Source organism: Artibeus jamaicensis, unplaced genomic scaffold, assembly GCF_021234435.1.
Source record: "Artibeus jamaicensis isolate MK-2021 breed Jamaican fruit bat unplaced genomic scaffold, CSHL_Jam_final contig_354, whole genome shotgun sequence".
Taxonomy (NCBI): domain Eukaryota; kingdom Metazoa; phylum Chordata; class Mammalia; order Chiroptera; family Phyllostomidae; genus Artibeus; species Artibeus jamaicensis.
The window spans coordinates 15,998,170-16,017,255 of record NW_026521803.1 but is presented as its reverse complement, the minus strand read 5'-3'; the positions used below and the strand labels follow the sequence as shown (position 1 = coordinate 16,017,255).

Genomic DNA, 19,086 nt, shown 5'->3' with positions numbered 1-19,086 from the left:
TAACACGCATTTCAGCAAATGGGTTAATTAGAAATACAGAAAAAATACCAAAGCCACTAAATTAAAACAGTTAATTTTACGATTTTATCATCTGCACCATGAAGAGTGAACAAAAGATCAAATTCTACATTTCCAGAAGGACTCCTAGAAAGGACTAGATTTGGGAGCTTCTAGCAGCTGCTTGACCTACACTAAATGTCTGTGAACTTAGTCCTGTGCAGGGTCATGCACCATTATGGGCATGAGATCTGTCCAACAAAGGCATTTTCTAATTAAGAAAATGAGTAGCACATACCAAGCACAGTTACTATATGCGTAATCTCATTTGGAATTAACATCAAAAGACTTCATCTGAGGCCTTTTGGGATAGAACCCCTGCCCCTCACATCACTTTGCTCCGCCCTCTCCATAACTGACCCTGGGCTTCTCCATTGAGGACGAGTGAATTTGTCTTCAGATGCTTTCCCCTCCTATGCGACAACCAATTTAACAACTCTTGTGTTTTCTTTGCCTGGTTCAGGAAGAGTCATGAAAATTTTAGTGCTAACCTGCTGGAAATGGCAGCTGATTTTGGATTTCAGTCCCCAGATTGCCCTTTAGCTTCACCAGAAGGCTTAAACATGGTGAAACTTAGGAATCATCTTGAATATCACTGTTTGGGCATGAGTGATTTTTAAAGACTTCCAAGTAATCCTAATGTGCAGCTAGGGTTAAGAACTACTGGTTTATAGGTAAATGCACGCCTCTGCTCAGTTACTGTAGAGTCAGGTGCTGGGAATATGTCTCTAACATCATTATGAGACTCATTCATGATCTTTGTATAGACTTGAAAACTCAGATCATTTTAAGAAAGTCTGCCCCAAAGATAGTTGTTATTTCTTAATACATCAAAAATGATAATGCTTTAGTTTGTGTTCATCCATGAAAATATATTAATGTTGCAGTTTGAAGAATTTAGTCATCTTTAATTTTAGACTCCAATTTTTGATCTCCACAAAATCTAAGTGTTGCAAGGGCCACTTAAAATATGTGAAGAATTTCTCCTCTAAAGATCTAGATGTTTTAAAAATGGCATAGGTAGAGGAGGACCCTTTTTGAAACTTTTGCTTAGTGACTTTGTCATTTCCGTGGTGTGGTCCTAGTTTAGATGCTCATCCAGAGCCCAGAGGCTAATTTCCTTCTCTCGTCTCTTCTCCTTGCTTCCTACAACACTAGAGTAATCAGGCCACTTGAGTTTACAAGTCCTCAGGGACTCTCATTGCCTGTAGACGGAGGCCCAGAAGGTTGGGCGGATCCCGAATGTTCCTGCAGGATGGCTCCCAGCCTGCCCCTCAGCTTCTCTACTTCCTGAGTGTGCTGTGCCCTTCCACCCCTCCCTGTTCATGTTGTATTACTCCTTTGGCCTGGATTCAGTTCAGGTCCTGCCCCGCTAACCCCCAACACACACCATCCTCCTTCTAAGAAAATCCTCTGCTTTTTAGGGCCAGGCTCAAAGCCACTCCCACCAGAAAGACCTCCCCATCCTTCCCACTTGGATTGCTTCTGCCTCTCTACTCTTAAAGCATTCTGCTGAAATTTTCATTGTAAGGTATACTTTATGCTCTGCTATATTACACTTAGGATTTGCATGTATTTCCCATCTTTATCTCCCAAATTTTAGGCCTTTTAAGTTACCATTATGGAACAAGTATGTGCCCTTACCACTCCCATTGTTTATTTCCATATTTCTGCAAAAATTGACAGAGACACCAAAACAAAATGGCCAAATGAACCTAACCTCCTAGTAAGCCTGGTTACACTCTTATTTTGGAGAACTGTTGAAAAGAAGGACTTAACCCAGTACTTACAAAGCAGTAGTAAGAGGCCCAGAATGATCATGCCAATCGCTGCGGGTCCGAGACCAACATTTGAAACCTTAATTCGGTCTTCAGGGTCAGGTCCATATATGTCACTGACAGCTGAGGTGCCGTCCCCAGTGGAGATGGCTGGGGTACTAAAATGCAAGCACATGTGGTTGTTGTCACAATCGCAGGCAACTAATTTGACCACCTGTGGAAATTCACACTCCCTGTGGTAGCTGTCCTTCACCAGGATTGGGATTTGGTAAGTATCAGCAAATAAAGGCTGCTCAGCCGTCAGGATTGCAGAGGTAGCTGAAAGGGAAAAAAAGAGAAAATAAAATGATTTGGGGTCACCCTTCCTAATACTCCAGACTAACTTAGGGCCTTACTCGTAGAGCTCTCTGTATTTATTTATAAAAAAGAAACATTTATAATGAATTGTTCAAGACTTTTTTCTGCTGGATTGTTATTTCTACAAAGGCTGGATCTTTATTTCTAGAGCAACAATTCATGGTCTATGATATGACTCAATAAATATTTGTCCAATACAAAAAACTAAGGGGGGTGGAAATGGGAGGGAGGTGGGGAGCAGGGGGGTGAGCTGGGATGGGAGTAAAAGACAGAAAACTGTACTTGAACAATAATTAAATTAAAAAATGCTTTAAAATATTTGTTCAATGAATGAGGAGTACTGAGCTGAAAGAAAATATTGGAAGTCTTCTATTTAGTACTACAATTTTCAAATATCCTCCCTAAGATTTTGTCTATCTCAATTCAAAAGTGTTGCCCTTTCATTTAAAATTATTTCAATAACTATTATTTTCCTAATTCTTTGTGCTATTATTGCCCATTAAATTTTTACAGAAACTATTGCTTAAATATTGGTTGAAATTTATTTATCTGCCCAAGTAAGTTTAAAGGTGATTAAGTTTAACACCTGACTCATGAGTAGTGATTGATTAGTCCATAACACTCCGTAATAATAATAATTATTATTATTTATTACTTTTAATTGTTATATGATAAACCAGCTAATTCTATCAAAATGTAACCTGGGCACAGAGTAAGAATCAAATAAAGCAAGAATCAAATCAAGTAAAGCAATCAAAGTAAGAATACAAAATGTAACCTGGGCACAAGATGTTATGTGAAAGTTATTCTGTTTTTCAACACCAACATTGAAACAAGGCTCTAAGAATATTATCTCAAGTGTCATTATATATTTTTATATATTTATTATTAAACCTATAATATCACTTGAATATGTCAACCAACCTCCACGTCAAACATTTTTCTTATATTTTTCACTTACAATATTTAGGATATGAATGAAGAAAAAGTGGCTAGCAATTATTATTTAAGAATGGGCTATTGGACTTTACAGGAAAAGGTGAATTCACAATTGTCTTGATTTTAGTAGAATTGCATTAATGTGCCTAGATTTTTAACAATTATATTTTATTGATGATGCCATTATAGTTGTCCTGACTTTTCCCCCTTTGCCCCGCTCCACCTGGAACCTCCTATTCCCTCAGGCAATCCCCCCCTTTGTTTATGTCCATGGGTCATGCCTGTAAGTTCAGCTACTCCATTTCCTGTACTGTAGTTTACATCTCCATGGCTATTCTGTAACTATCTATTTGTACCACTTAATAATACAGTGGTTTGTGGAAAAGAGCCAAAGAGTTTTATGGCGAAATCATTTCTTTCTTTGACTAAGTCCTTAGTGGAGGCATTATCTTATGGTTTCTCCTTGTGAGTGGAGAAGTTTAGTGGCCTCAGAAAGGTGGGAAGTATTTCCTCTCACCATGGCTCTGCAGTATGACCCCCATAGCTCCCCCAAGGCCCCCAAAATCTCTATTTCCCAAATGAATGTGACATTAGGGAGCTGTCTCAGCCTAAATGAGGTCTTTTCATAGCATTTTACTATCTAATATACATTTAGCATTTCAGGAAAGAGAACTTGAAATATATTAAATATATTCTGTGAATATTTAATATAAAATGTGCATTATATGATATATATGAAATTTAGTCCCAGTTTTTATCAGTGCCTTCAATTTTATATAGCAATAGCATAAACACAACATGTACTCTGGAATCTTTGTACTTTACATGCTTTGGTTTATGTATTCCTTTGTATCTAAGTGCTTCACGTAACTCTAATGTTAATGAGGTATGATACTACATCTTAATAATATGTACCATGGTTGGCCTAACCATTCTTCTAATATTGTACAATTTGGCTTTCAATTTTATCCCTGAAAAATAAGTCTGAGCGCCTATCTTTTTATAAAAACAATTTTATTGATCTCATGTTCTTCTAAGTAACTAGAAGATGTATGCATGTAAATCCATAGCATACCTGAGTTTCAGAGACAGTTAAATGACTTGCCTGAAATAATTTAAGATGGGGAATTGTGACATCTGGTGAGTTTGTCAAGGTTTCTGTTTATTTCAAACTGATCAAATATTTGTGTAGCACCCCACCTATATAAAATGATGGATAAACTGATATTTATATACTACTATTTGTAAGTACAGTATTCATAAAACATTTTTACTTTTATTTCAGTTCAAAATTTTTCCAAATAGCCTAAATATGTATATGAAAAATTATCATCACTTAATATGAATATGGCAAGGATCATAGAAATAGGGAAGGAAAATATTACATGACTTGACTAATTATTTAGTAATTGTTTTTGCTTTTGGCCTTTAAAGTATGAACATGTTTGCATTCCACTTACCATTTATTGACCTGATATCCCATAAGTCAGCTGTCCCTGGTGGCTGATCAACAACACAGAAGGTAAAAGGAGACCCATATGAATGGTGGTTAATGTCTCTCGCAGATATAAGGATAGATGGAGAGGCTATGCAGATGGAGTCACTTTCAGCAAAAATGACTGGGCAGTAATCATTGTCATCAGGAACTTCGATACATATGGTTCCTGTAGCCGTTTTCCCAGAGCCATCTGAAATGGCAAAGCATTACAGGTGTCGGGGTAAATGGTATCGGGGAGACATTTCTTTATCCACTGATGATGCCACCACAGATAGGAGTGGTCTGATGACTCCTGAGATGGTGTGTAGTAGGTTCCTGCCTGGCTCAGCAACCTGAAGCCACCCTTGCCTTTGCCCACAACCTTCCAGCTCTACTGGCTTCTTTTTGAACAAGTTTCTTACTAATTCGAGACTCTTTCTTATCGTATTCACCCTTCCTAAAATATTTTCCACCCCCATTTCATTCTGCTAACTCCTACACATTCCCAAATGCAAAATTAAATGTCCTTCCTCAGAGAAGGTCTATGGCTTCCCATTCCCACCCTGTCCCCATAAGTGAGACCCCTAGACCAAGCTCAGAACCTTCCATTTCAGGCTGCTTAGTGGTTCCTGTGTTGTTGAAATAGCCATATTTGAAATTAAATAATTGTGTGTATTTACCCTTTCTACTTTGACTGTCTATTTTAATTCCATTCATGAGATGCTATTTCTCTCTGAAAAGACACTTATGAAAACAAATATCAAAATATTAGATTGTTTCCCCTAAACTCTTTGCAACAAATTTTGGGTGAGTATAGTTTGTTGGAAAGGGAAAAGGACTAAAAAATAGTAGACTGGGTTTTAGTCCACTTTTCTACTTTATGTTCTGTTACAATGAATAAATAATTATTTTATTTTTAACTTGCAAAGGGTCTTCATTTTATCATTTGTAAACTAGAACATTATCATGTCTTCGGCATTTTACTAGGACACTTTTGGAGAATTAAATAAACTGCTTTAAAGATGGCTTTTGCATACCTAAGTGGTAGAGCCATTTAGTTAATCAAATGCAAATAAACAGGAAGCCTATCCGTATCCTGCATGGTTTTGTACATTGTGTTCTTACTACCCTATTAAGCATTGGGCTTTCTAGATTTGGGCTCTCATGAGACAGACATCAGATTATCCCATAGGTTGCTTTCTGTGCCATTCCCTGGTCCTCCACAAGGAGATACCACCTCACACCTGTCAGAATGCCTGTCATCAACACATTTAAAAAACAAGTGTTGGTGAAGATGTGAAGAAAAGGGAGTCATGATTTCTTCTATAATCTTGTGCTGCCCACTCATTTTTCTGTTTGCTACTCTCTGTCAGGTATAAACTTGATGCAAACCTACACTACCTATCTTCTATTAGGTATGTATCTGGGACGTTTATTTCCCTTCTTCTTTCCTGGTTGCTGACCTTTTGTCTGTTCTTTTGTTCTGTAGTAGCTGGTTTCCTGGGCAGTGCTCCAGAGAATCATTAACTATTGATAAACAAATGTCTGTTGCTACTTACCAAGAGGAAGGCCTAGTCAGTTTTCCCATGTGAAAAGCAGCTTAGTTACAGGCTAATTCAGTGCATCTGTGGTTATGACTTTTAATTTGGATCTTATGTTTAGAATAACAACATGCTTCTTAGTTCTTAACATCTTACTTTGGACAACATAGCTAATTGAGCAGCATTCACACAGGCCTCTCCATGCAGCACAATTTTAGTGACTCTAAAATATCTCTACTCTTTGGGACACTGCCTTTCCTGCAGGCCATCCCCGGATGACCTCTGGGCTCATTTTGTGGCACTTTAGGTGAACATTCCTAACATACTCTGCAGGTTGGCTCAACCATCTCAGGAGATAAGGCCATTAACAGAAAATAAATTTTATTTATATATTTTAAAGCTTTACACTATGAGTCATACAATTCCTTTTTAGAAGTAGGTGAAATACATTATGACAAATGTAAGTTATGCTTATGAGTGAACTGAATTCAGTTCTTAGTCTAAGGTATTTGGAACTCTCTGTTAGACTTGCAGATACCACTGAATGATGTTTTATTTGACTTACTCTACTATCAATATTAAAATATTTAGATTTGATACAATAATAATTTTGCTAAAATATTGAAAATACATTTTCTTACCATCTACAGCCAACACCTCTGCTTTGTATATCCCATTGGTAATATATTTTGACTTCTTATCAAATTCCCTAGAAAATTGTATCTCACCAGTCCTTGAGTCAACTTTTAACCAGCTGCCCGCATCATGTCCTATGATATACCTGTTTTTAAATAAATAAATTCATCATTTGCTTCTGTGAAAGTTAATAATTTTAGTCACATACAATGCGTTAAATTTATATATGGTGTTGCATGCTCTACAGTAATAATTGCTTTGGATTATAAAATGTATATGTATCAATACAATTCTAGTATTGAACATATTAATGTACAGGCTCACAACAGAGTTTTAAAATTTCATAATACTTACTCGTCTAGCTCTTTATAAAATAAAGTGAATAATAAAATGTTAATTAAATAGATAAGTCTATTTCAGGTCTGTTTATTAAATCCTAGCAATATCAAGGGAATAGACTTTATCCATTTCACATGGATATACTCAGTTGTTACTGAGTTTTTACGTATATTGGTTTTAGAGCACCTCACTGTTGGCCTTTCAGGGGTTGTGGTGTCATCTATTCCACTTGTGTATGTGGGTTTCGTGACATAAATGGTTTCAAAGTGCTTGGATGAAGGTCTGGTGCCTGTACCAGGCATGATTTTAAGTGGCTAAGGCACTTATCTGACATGTCCTTTTCCTTTATTCCATGTTGACAGACTTCATCATTTTCGTTGTCTGTGAACTTGTTAGCTGACTAAGTAATCAGAATTGTTACTATTAAAACAATTTATAGGTCAATACACCCTTCACTCCAAAAATATTGGGCATAGGAAAAGAAGAGAGACAAGGAAAGGATATATGGAATACTTGTAAGTTTCATCATAGTTATTTTCCAGAATACCTTGTATAGGTCTAATTCATGTATAATCGGTATACATAGGTCCCATAATTCTTTTCTATTTTTCTAGTTCTGACTCTCTACATTATCTTTAGCTTCATCTATTATCCCTTTTTTTTCCTTCCGGTAAGTAGAAGGTTGAAATTAGCCCTAAAGCTATAAATAACACAGGTTTAAAAAAAAAACAAGCAGTGACCATCTTTTATGATGATGTGCAGTTTACAACGCAGCTTTATCAGCCCGGGTCTGGGGTGGTACAATTGACCACAAGGGATCTCCCAGAGTAATCAAAGGTGACTCCGATCTTCCAATTGCCCCCTGGATACAATTACTCTTTGAACCAGTTGGAGCTCTTACAGCCTTTAAAACACTATTAATATTCTAAGAAAATGTCAATAGAAGACCCCATAGTCTTCTATAACAGTGACAGATGAGCAGGAGAAACGAACCCCCCAAAATATTTCAACCCAGACACACTAGCACGTGCTCCATGAATTAGCACTGGGCAGAGCCAGGCTTTATCACTCAGATGCGAGCAAAAGGTTTGCAGTACCTGACATTTGTTGCGGGATTTCCTGTGTCCAAATCTACAGCTGTATATGTGCCAAGTATGTAATTCATTAAGGAATCTCCTCTTACTCCTTCTCGCACGCGGAAAGTCATTGAATTTGGATCAAATTTTGGCCCTTCTTTCACATTGATAACCTGAATTATTACAGGGGTTGAATGCATTCGGAATTGAGAGGCAACTGAGGGGTGAAATTCAGCTTGGTTTTTAACTCCAATACCAAGGTGAACATTAGGCATTTGTTCATAGTCCAGCATCTGAAATGACAGAAAGTGAAAAGCTCTGAAACAGCGGAAGAACTTTCTTTTGACAGAATGAGAAGTCATGATAGGAACATAACACACCAGAATAAAGTCCAGCAGCTATGAAATTCAGGTTCTAAACAGATCAAAATATTATTTATTACAGCATGAGGTATTTCAGACATGTTAATGACTTTATCTTTTAGCATAATGAGGTATATAGGTAATTCAGGCCTGTGATTTTAAGTTGGACTCAAATTTGGAGTTTTGCACTTATATAAAAACCCTGGAATGCAAAATGATCTTTTCCCCCAAGTGAGGTATTCATGAAAAGTAAAAAAAACTTAGAATGAAATAAAAAAATATCCACAATCAGTAAATGAATATATAGGCCTCCGTTTCCTTTGTAGAAATACATCTGAGAATTTCTGAAAGTAAATCAGCAGAATGAAAGAGCCAATATATGTATGATGTAATTGAACATGAAACATTGAAGAAATATGGTGTAAGTGACTTCTAAAGGAGACTTTATGATTATTGTAGTCAGATCTAAACTATGATGTAATTGTGCTGGGTATGATGGACAAGAAGATTTCTTCATAGGGCACATTTAAGTAAATAAATACCATACCCAGAGAAAAGTGCCCTTTGAAATGGGTTCCCTGGATAAAAGACAAATAAGATCTTTTGATCCAGAATGATTGATGTGGTACAATGAAAAGTTACAGGTGAAAAAGCAGTTCTAAGAAAGGGAGTACTGAGCAGCATCTGTTTAGAAGTTTCTGGAACCAAATATAGGCATCATTCGCAACACAGACCAACAACAGAGGTCAAGCTATCTGGGCCATCAGCAAGATCCTGAGGTAAATCTCGGCTCTTCATGGAAGTTCTGCGACATCATAGATGCTTTCTTAGATTTAAGTTAAATTCTTTACAGGGGCTGGCTCAACATGCCTCACTTAAATATTAGCTAAAACCCTGGAGGCTTGGGATTTTGATTGCTTTTGTACATCTTTTCCCCTCCCTGGTCCACATAATACCTAGCTCAGAACTGGATATGAGTTGCATGCTGAAAAATGGATTTTCAACTGAAAGAGATTCCTCTTCCACAACCCACTTTTCATTTTCTGGAATTTTGTGCTACCTTCAAATAAATGAAAAATCTGAGACTTTTCTACTTTTATAGAGATATCTTTTGGGGCTTTCTTGTGTACACGCATAAATGTGATTTTTTTGTGTGTCAGAATAGTTCCCTCCCTACTAAACAGAGTGTGGTGAAATATATTAATATGAAGTTGTGTTAATTATAGACATTCACAGAATGTAGACACAGGGAAGATGAAAAGCAGATTGAGCCAGCAAGTCCTCATTCACTCTTTGCAACTGGGGCCTCTTATCAGGGGTCCGGATTGTACAAAGAGCAATAAAAACACTTGTTTACTGCTGAGTCTCTGCTTGGAGGTAGAGCAGGCTGGAAAAACTCAGTTTCTGCAGGGTAAGGCATGACTGAGCAATCACAAGGGATGCACAGCTATGTGTTAGAAAAGTGAGGGGGTCACCCTTCAGGGCTCCAAAGTGAGGCTCAGGAAGGGCTCAGAGTGAGGGAAACCTCTCCAGAAACAGATAGGGCTTCTGGTGACGTCTTCACTTCTGTAAATTTTAATAGAGAAGCTAAGCTATAAGATGATCACATCGAGTTTGTTTATTTATTTATTGTTGGCTCTAATTTAACATGACACTGCTAATTCAGGGTTCATTTTAGAATTAAGTGTGAATGAGGAAGTCTCTGTATAAAAAAAAAGCGGTTTTCCGTGGTAGGGGGACAGAGGAAATGGTCGAATGTCTGCCGGGTGTATTTGTTCTGCTTTTCTAGAATTGAAGTGTTTCTGGCACAAATGTGCCTGGAAGAGACCAGCAATGGCACACACAGCTAGGATGGAGCTTTCGGAGGTGAACAGACTTTGGCGGGGAGAGGACTCTCAAGGCACTTCCCCCACCCCAAAACTTGTTTTACTGGCCCCAGATGACAGGGTGAGGTGTGGAAGTGGCAGTTAAGAATGACTTTGAGATCAAAGATCTGGTTGAATGATGTCTTTATCCTTTGCCAAGTTATTTTTCCTCTTTGATTTATTTCACTTTTTATAAAAAAGAAATTCCAAGATTTTCTTCTCAGAGTTCTGATATGTGCAATGCCTCTATACACACAATAAAGCCCTATAGTTGATGTCAAATAATAACTTAATAAACACTAATTGGAGTTATTATAAAGTAGATACTGATATTAATATTTTTGTTAAAATTCTAATTGAGTAGCAATTTTTCTTAATGTCAAAGTGTGTACATACACACATGTATTTATAATGTTTGTTAGTATTTTAAAACACATTTATCAATAAATAGCAAAAGGAAGTTGTGATTGACAGAGAGATTTTTAATTTTCTTAAACATTTTGTCTTTTTAAAATACAAGTTTCTTGAGAACAGGGCCATATCTCATTCACCTTCATATCCCTAGCACATAGTAATTCTCAATAAATTGGAGTTAAACTAAATCATTTATAATGTCCTCAGACTGAGAAAAAGGTTATAGAAAGCTTAGTCAAAAGCTCGTAACAGAGTGACATGAGTGAAAATGAAGAGCGTATATAAAAGGACATTAACAACATCATTTCAAACGCTAAATCCTAGAAAAACCACACATATATTCTCTAAACACAGAATTCTTCTGGCTACGTGCTAACGCACATATTAAATTTTTTCATTTTATTTAGATTAGCCTTTCCATATTATTTTGATGCTTTTAAGAATGTTTTCTGCTCCCTTTAAGAGATTTGTAAAGTTATCATCCATGAATAAGAAATAGATATTTTGTCTATGCAATATGTAATTCTACCTTAACTGATTATTCATAAAATTGAATTCCCAATATTTCTTTTGGAATGAAGTAAGTATATCTTTAGGACACTTCGGCTCTCACAGAAGACATACTATAGAAGTCATAGATCATGATTGCCTGAATTATCAATTCTGAAATTTGTGTGTTCACTAGAATGACAAGTGCAAAAATATAGATTGTTCCCCCAATTTTGATGACCATCTCATAAATTAATACACCATATAATTTCAGTGCCAATGGTTGTATTTTGTGGTAGTGCTAATACCTTAATTGCTCCAGATAATTTTAAAAAGAGCAGAGACTCAATATGTAAATGATATGTGTGCAGGTGTCTACCAGTATATATTTTCATAGCTGTAAGTTCTGTTTATATTGTTAGTAGTAATTTTGTTAGAGAAACATTAATTTCCTTTATTATATCAATGTTGATTTGAATCATATTAGTTTGTAGTTTGTTTCTAATTAGTATTTTTAGATTGTATTGCAATCCATAATGTAAAAATGGAAAGGAGTTTGAGAAAAATTAATCCGTAGGAAAGGGAAAGCCCTGTAGTTTGGTATTTGGGCTTCTCAGCAGACCAGCCCCAACTCAGCATCTTGCTTCTTGAATCTCGTGGCTTCTCCTGGTGGATCCTCTGCTATGGCTCCACAGTTTGCTCACCGTGCCCTGAACGTGTTTTACGTTTTCTCACCTCTGTGTGTGCTCACTCGTTCCCCACATTAGCAACCCCAGTTACAAGGTCCTGCTTAAACCTCATTCCCTGTATGAAATCTTTTCAGACAAATCTAGCTCACAGTATCCCTCCTCTTATCTTAGTAATTATCTCACATTTCACCCATTTGGCAATTGATTGTGTTTAATGTGACATCTATATTACTGTTTATTATGCTTTTAATTTATGTTTTTTGGGCATTGTAAAAAGAGCCTTCTTATTTTCTTGGTGATAAATACTGTGCTGCTTGACTGGAAGTCTCAGACCAGCACAGTCAACTTATTTAGGGCATTTGCTCACGTAAACAGTGCTCAAGGTCATGGGTTGCTTTTTGAAGAGACGATTCTGTCTCTAAGAATATTTTAAAACTTCTTTCAAAGAAAAAGTTGCAGATTCCATACTGTACCTTGACGACTTTCAAAATGCCTTCATTGGTTCGCGGGTCTGTTTGAATATCAAACCAATTCCCATCATTTCCGGAGAGAATTAAGTATTTTGCTAACCAATTATCAGTGCCTTTTTCATCAAGATCAGTTGCCTTTAATCGTATCAGTTCTGAATTTAAACAATTCTCTTCAATGTTTGCTGAATACTGCAGGACATAGATCAATGTTATAGTCAATGAATTTTTCAAAAGAGGAAAGATATTTTCTAATAATTACCATTTAAATTATTAACAACAAACTGTGTCAATGATTTTCCATCATTATGTCTGATCAGAAATCTAAGAATAAAATGATTATAAGCTAATAGAACTGATTTTCATCTGCTATCTGTAAAATCAAGGTCAAACTGGCCTTTTCTTTCATTTTTCTTGTTTATTTTTAATTTTCTATAACTTCCAGTAGATATATTAGGCTTTGTGGGCCTGGGAGTTAGTGTTGCAGCTCTTCATTTTTGCCACTGTAGCATCAAAGCAACCACAGATCACATGTAAAAGAATAAGCACAGCTCTGGTTCAATATACATATGTATTTTACCAAAACAAGGGGCAAGCCAGATTTGGCTCAGCCGATTTCAATTTTAGCTTCTTTATGCCTAAAGATGAAAGTGGAAGGTTGAGAATTTGGGGATTCTGTTAGAATTAATTCAGTAAATCACCAGGCTCATAAAAATACATCAATATTGTTACATGATTCCCAGAATAATAATAAATTTCTACACTTCTGTGAGTGGAGAGTATGGAGGAGATGGTCTGTTGCTTTCACAGAGGAGACCTGCATGGAAGAGTGACTCAAAGGCAAATATGCAGTATTAAGATATATTATTATATAACGAATTTCAAGGTTTATACAGCAAAGCTGAGTACATCATACATGTAAAAAAGCCAGGTTCACACACCAGTGGCAAAGAAAATTGATTACTGACATTTATGTAAAAAAAGATAAGAGTAACAACTTACAGAAGTTTTCTCCAAGATGGGGAAATTATCGTTGATGTCCAAGACCTTGATTCTGCAGGCACACTCTGAAGACAGCCCATCTGCAGCTCCATCTCGATCCGAGCCCCTCACAAGGAGGTTATACATAGTGTGTTCCTTAATAAGGATGGAAAGGAGTTGTAAGGTTTAGGTCTTGTTCTGAATAAAATCCAACACACTTGATGTCATTATTCTACTTTTATAATTTTACACAGTATTTTAATATCATCTTTCTCTATATAATTTCCATTCAACATAATAGATGGATTATTTTTTCTTCCCTGCTGTGCAAAGAATTTTCAAAATTGTATTGACTTCTTATCATTCATTTATAGAAGGCTTTACCTCTCTGTCCAGGAAACTGGACATCGTGCGGACCTCTCCAGTGTACCTATTCAGGATGAACATCGGTGCGCCTGCTGGCTCCTGAGAGATAATCTTGTAGGCAATTTTAGAATTCAGATTGTTGTCTTCATCTGCATCTGTGGCACTTAACTTTACTACCAATGTGTCTAGAAATGAAGATGGATATGGGGAGTATTTTGGACTCTGTTAAAATCAATTCAGTAAATCGTCAGGCAAAGGAAGACAGATTGGTTGACTTTCTCCTGCATTCTCTCTTCTAGTTATCCATGAGAATCTACAGGGTAGGGCAAAAGTAGGTTTCCAGCTGTGTGTACGTGAAAGAGTTTATTCTTATGTTATTATTTATTATTGTATTATTTTCCATACAAACAACTGCAAGCCTACTTTTGCCCCACCCTGTATTACCATAACTTTAGTCACACCACGAATTACAAAAATAACAGTGGTTTGCTTCTATAAAACACTTTATGGTTAGTTTATAAACTACTTACACTCCTTCAATGATTAAATGATATATTAGTAGCAAAATACAGTGATCTTTAATGTATAGAAAGAAGTTCAATAATCTTCATCATAAAACTGAAGGAACAGATTTCATCAGTTCCCTTTTTTGCCATTGTCTTGCAGAATTATTTTAAAATGCTTAATTAAGAAAAGTGATAGCTTAATTATATTCAACGTTGCGATTATTTATTGAGTGCCTACAGTCTTTTTTGTTACTCATCCAGGAAGCAGAGAATTACTATTCATTGCTTTGGAAGATAAAGTACTTTACTGAACAGTCATAAATGTATAAACATTGAAAAGAAGATTTGTTCACAGTTATATAAGAAGTTCTTAATTATTCATAGCGACAAAGCACAGACATGCTAAGTTAGTCCTCAAGGCTATCAGCCCACAGGACAGGTTTTCCAGAATGGTCAGTTTCCTGATGTTTTTGTGCTTCCTAGTCTGGCTTCTAAGTGAAAAATCCTTGCACAGAGAATGAGCCATAGACTGAATAGCTAGAGCTGGGTTTCATGGAAGTCATAATTTGTGAAACTAGGCTTTTGCCCTCTGGTTGACTCTCCTATCATGGGCAAGCATTAACAAGGCTGCTAATCAGCAATTGAGTGGAGGTGCATGTGGGTTTTACCTTCTTTCTTCACCAAGTTTGTCTTGAAATACGTTAGTGAGGAAACAATGATGGACTTTGGAGACCCTCTCTCTCTCTACCTTTCTTAGGCCAAGTCCTCACTTTGCCTATGTTCTCCCACTTGGTTTTCAGCATCACTTTTTCCCAAGGCATCTGAAGAAGTTCTCCTGACACTTCTTGACCCCTGCCTTTTGTTAGCTCTTCCTTTTTCTCTTTCATTGTTTCTTATCTCTTTTCTTCTCCAAGCTCCTCCATCTTTCTTTCTTCGGCGCTCCATTGTTCCCTCTGCTTTTCCTTCTTATCTGCTTTTCTCCTGAAATTTCTCTTTTTTAATTCTCTTTTTGCAAATTTTATCTAGAGGCCTAAGTACAGGTATAGATGTGGAAAAAAAAAAAGGAATATTAGAGGACTGAGGAAAGAATGAGGCAGAAGGCAAAGCGGGAGAGCAGGGATGAAAGTAGCAAAACAGGAAAAGCTTAAGTGTAGAAAGGAAATCCAGGAGAACTGATAGAAAGAGGGAAGAAAGAGGAGAGTATTAGAGCTAGAAATGGAATTAAGCAAAATGGAAAAAATGAAAAAAAATGAGAGAACATAATGTAACTTTCTGTGTAGACTGTGAAGACCTTGATTATCCTTCGTGAATGATCTGAAGGGTACTATTGGGAAAGGGGAGAATTCTCTCTTAAGTTCTTATGACTGGATTAATAATAAAATTGACTCAAGGCCAGATGAACAGGAGGAAAATGCAACTTTTTATGTGCTCACGGGAGAATCATAAATGGTGCTCTGACAAATGATGGACCGGCCAACATTTAATATTTTTTAGACAAAAATGCAGTTTTGAAGAATTGATGGGACAAGAAAAAATTTAGTATTCATTAGAAAGGAATTGAAGCAAGATTTGGAAAAATCTAAATGAAGTTTGGGCATGGACAGAAAATTAATAAAGAGGCCATAAGATTTGTTTATATAGGTTCTTTGGTTCTGTGTTCCTAAACTGTACTCTATGGCTGTCTCCAGGTACAGGGAGGTCACCTTTCACACGGGGCATTTATCTCTCGATTTTAAGGGGTTGGGGGAGGGTGGAAGACACCAGCATGTTCTTCTTGCATTGGCAATTTCTTAAGCAACTTTAATTCAAGACAGTAAGTGTGCTATTGTGGAATATCCTGGGGCGGCCTACTCTGGTCCAAACAGCACAACTGCTGATGCGTCCTTCATCAGGTGTGGTTCAGCCTAGAATTTGAGGAATAGAACAGAACAGGGCCCTCCTTCACATTCATGGTTTCACCTCAGTTTATTCATTTGGATTAAGTGAACCACAAGCCCAGTAATGATATCTGAGGAAGGTGCTAAGCCCCTGCTAAACCACATGCATAAGAATCCTTCACAAAGAAGAGGATGTTTAATATTTTAGACATGATTTTTTTCTAGCTCAATTTTAAGTTAGAATTTGTGGGGTTTGTTCAAAATACAAGTTTGACATTTCTTGATCTTTATGTTACTTGCACAATATTTTAAATCTCCTAAAGCTTTTGACCAAGAGAAATAGATATGGTATAATGCAGAGACAAAGAATTATTCTACTCACTTGCATCACTGTTTTCTTCAATGCTGGCTGTGTACACATTTTGTGTGAAGACTGGAGGGTTATCATTTATGTCCATAACTTTGACTCTAAGCTCAAGAGGCTTTTCTAAATCTTCACCCCGTGAATTCAGAGCCCGACAATAGATCTGTGGAAAGTTGGGAAAAAAAACTATCTTTCTCCATCGAAGGAAATTAGGTAACATGCTTGAAAATATACAAGGAAATGTGCAAAAGAAACATTTTCTCAGTAAATTCAGACTATTTTTACAGTCTAGCGATTTAAATATTATAAAGACATTTGATCACATGCATGTACAACATATCAGAGAATTCTGAAAAATAAACTTTTTTCTCACTCTTTCCATCTCCTGAAGCCCTTTATTTGGTTTAATTCTGCTGTGTTTTATCAAAAGGAGGCATTAGTCCTGAGATAATTTTTTTTAAAGGAAGAAAAATAATTTGCTTAAATCAAAACACACTGCTGTGACTTACCAGGAAAAGTGGAGTTATCTCTCTGTCCACCACCGAGGTGATGTTAATTTCCCCAGTCTGAGGATTGATGGTGAACACGCCATAAGGTGGTCGATCAATCCCTACCCCAGAGATGCGGTATGTAATCTTCTGGTTCGCTTCGCAGTCTGATCGAATCTATGAGGAAAATGCCCAGGATTTAGAGCAGATCATGAACTTCACAGTGTAGTTGAATGAGAAGGAAATGGCTTTGTAGCCAGATGGGTCTTGTATGGAAGCTGCGCACTGCGACATAGGCCAGCGTGACCTTGGAAAACTCACTTAAATTTGCCAAGCACCAGCTTATAATGGGATAATACCACTTATATGCTAGGTTTGTTGTGGGGATTGTATGAGGTAACCTGTTTACATCCCACTCCAATGACTGACATAGGGCACACCCATGCCTGATGCTAGATTTGTTATTACTAACATTATGTTGTTCACTTCTCTGATATTTTTTTGCACATAAAGAGTTTGACAGACAAAATAAATCAGAATCTTTTCTATTTTGTAAGATCATGGCATATTAACATGTACCTGCCTAGACTTGACTTTGAGATTTAATCAAAGTGGTAGATAATTTAAATTAAGAAAATCAGAAGAGAAATAGAATGCCTAGAGATATTGAAAATAATTTTATAAATCAAAACCTACCATATCACTCATCTGCCAAGTTGATTTTATGGCAAATAGTCTGATGTATAGATTATGTTTTCATAGTTTTATATCTATAGTTCATACATTTAAACAAAGACAGTTTAAATTTTGTAATCTAACGTATATACTAGAGATGAGAACACTTAGTAAAATATTACGATTTGTTACCTAAATATCCACAATTAATTAAAGACAGCTAGAAATGCAACTTGAATGAGTTTCATTCTAGTTCAAAGATCTTATTTATATAGGTGAAAAAAATCCAGAAAATCCCTTAAATAAAAATATAAGGAAAAGAATGTACAATATAAGTGGGATAATACAAAGCTGTAACTGTGGCTGGATAATTAAAAAAGAATAATTTAAAAGTTTTCCAAAAAATTGAAAATATTTGAGAAAGAACAAATCTCTTTTCTTGAGCTGAGAATAGATCTATAATATTATTTCTGATGCTTACTATATTTTTGATGTAAAGTTTTAAGGAAAGAATTCTTTTTTTTAAAAAAATATTTTATTTTAGTTATTTATCTTTAGAGGGGAAGGGAAGGAGAGAGGGAGAGAAATATCAATGTATGGTTGCCTTTCGTGCGTCCCCTGCTGGGAACTGGCCTGCAGGGAACTGGTCTGCAACCCAGGCATGTGCCCTGACTGGGAATCAAACCACAATTGTCTGGTTCACAGGCCCACGCTCAATCCACTGAGCTGCACCAGCCAGGGCTTAAGGAAAGAATTCTGATAAATCACTACTTTTGATTTCAATAATGGCCCAAGGCCAAGATGCCTAGAAAGAGCTAATGAAGTGGTTAATGTAGATCCTATCCTTCATGGGTTAGTTTGTGACCATTCTTCCCATAACGGTCCTTCCTTATGCAGAGCCATTATTTGAAATGCCTTTTAAAACTCTCCTAATCTCTTGATCTAGTAGTCTAGTGAAAACTTTTGACACTGCCCTTGCTTCCTTACTTTCTTGGAGAGAATTGGTTAATTCTTTAATTTTTTTTGAAAAATTGATTTTTAGAGGAAAAGAGAAGAAGGGGATAGCTAGAGACAGGGAGAGACACATAGAGAGAAACATTGATTTGTTGTTCCACTTCTTTATGTATTCATTGGTTGCTTCTTATATGTGCCCTGACTGGAGATTGAATCTGCAACCTTGGCACATCAGGAGGATGCTCTAACCAACTGATCTACCAGGACTCAATTCTTTAAACTTTTGATTTGGGGGAGGGTTAGTGAGAAACTTTAGTATATGCATAAATTGCCTAAAATGGGAAGGCAATAATAAGCAGAAGACAGATGGAGACACAAAGCCCAGCGGT

At 36.5% G+C, this 19,086-nt stretch overlaps 1 protein-coding gene across 1 annotated transcript in view; it reads right to left on the bottom strand.

The window, feature by feature from the left end:
- DSG4 (desmoglein 4) overlaps positions 1 to 19,086 on the bottom strand; it is a 51,417-nt gene that overhangs the window by 5,694 nt on the left and 26,637 nt on the right. Inside the window, exons 4-12 of the mRNA XM_053664317.1 lie at positions 17,090 to 17,245; positions 16,599 to 16,743; positions 13,852 to 14,018; positions 13,489 to 13,623; positions 12,493 to 12,678; positions 8,222 to 8,493; positions 6,791 to 6,930; positions 4,592 to 4,819; positions 1,848 to 2,153 (exon numbers count right to left, since the gene is read on the bottom strand). Coding sequence (XP_053520292.1) covers positions 1,848 to 2,153; positions 4,592 to 4,819; positions 6,791 to 6,930; positions 8,222 to 8,493; positions 12,493 to 12,678; positions 13,489 to 13,623; positions 13,852 to 14,018; positions 16,599 to 16,743; positions 17,090 to 17,245 — 1,735 coding nt within the window. The remainder of the gene's footprint in view (positions 1 to 1,847; positions 2,154 to 4,591; positions 4,820 to 6,790; positions 6,931 to 8,221; positions 8,494 to 12,492; positions 12,679 to 13,488; positions 13,624 to 13,851; positions 14,019 to 16,598; positions 16,744 to 17,089; positions 17,246 to 19,086) is intronic.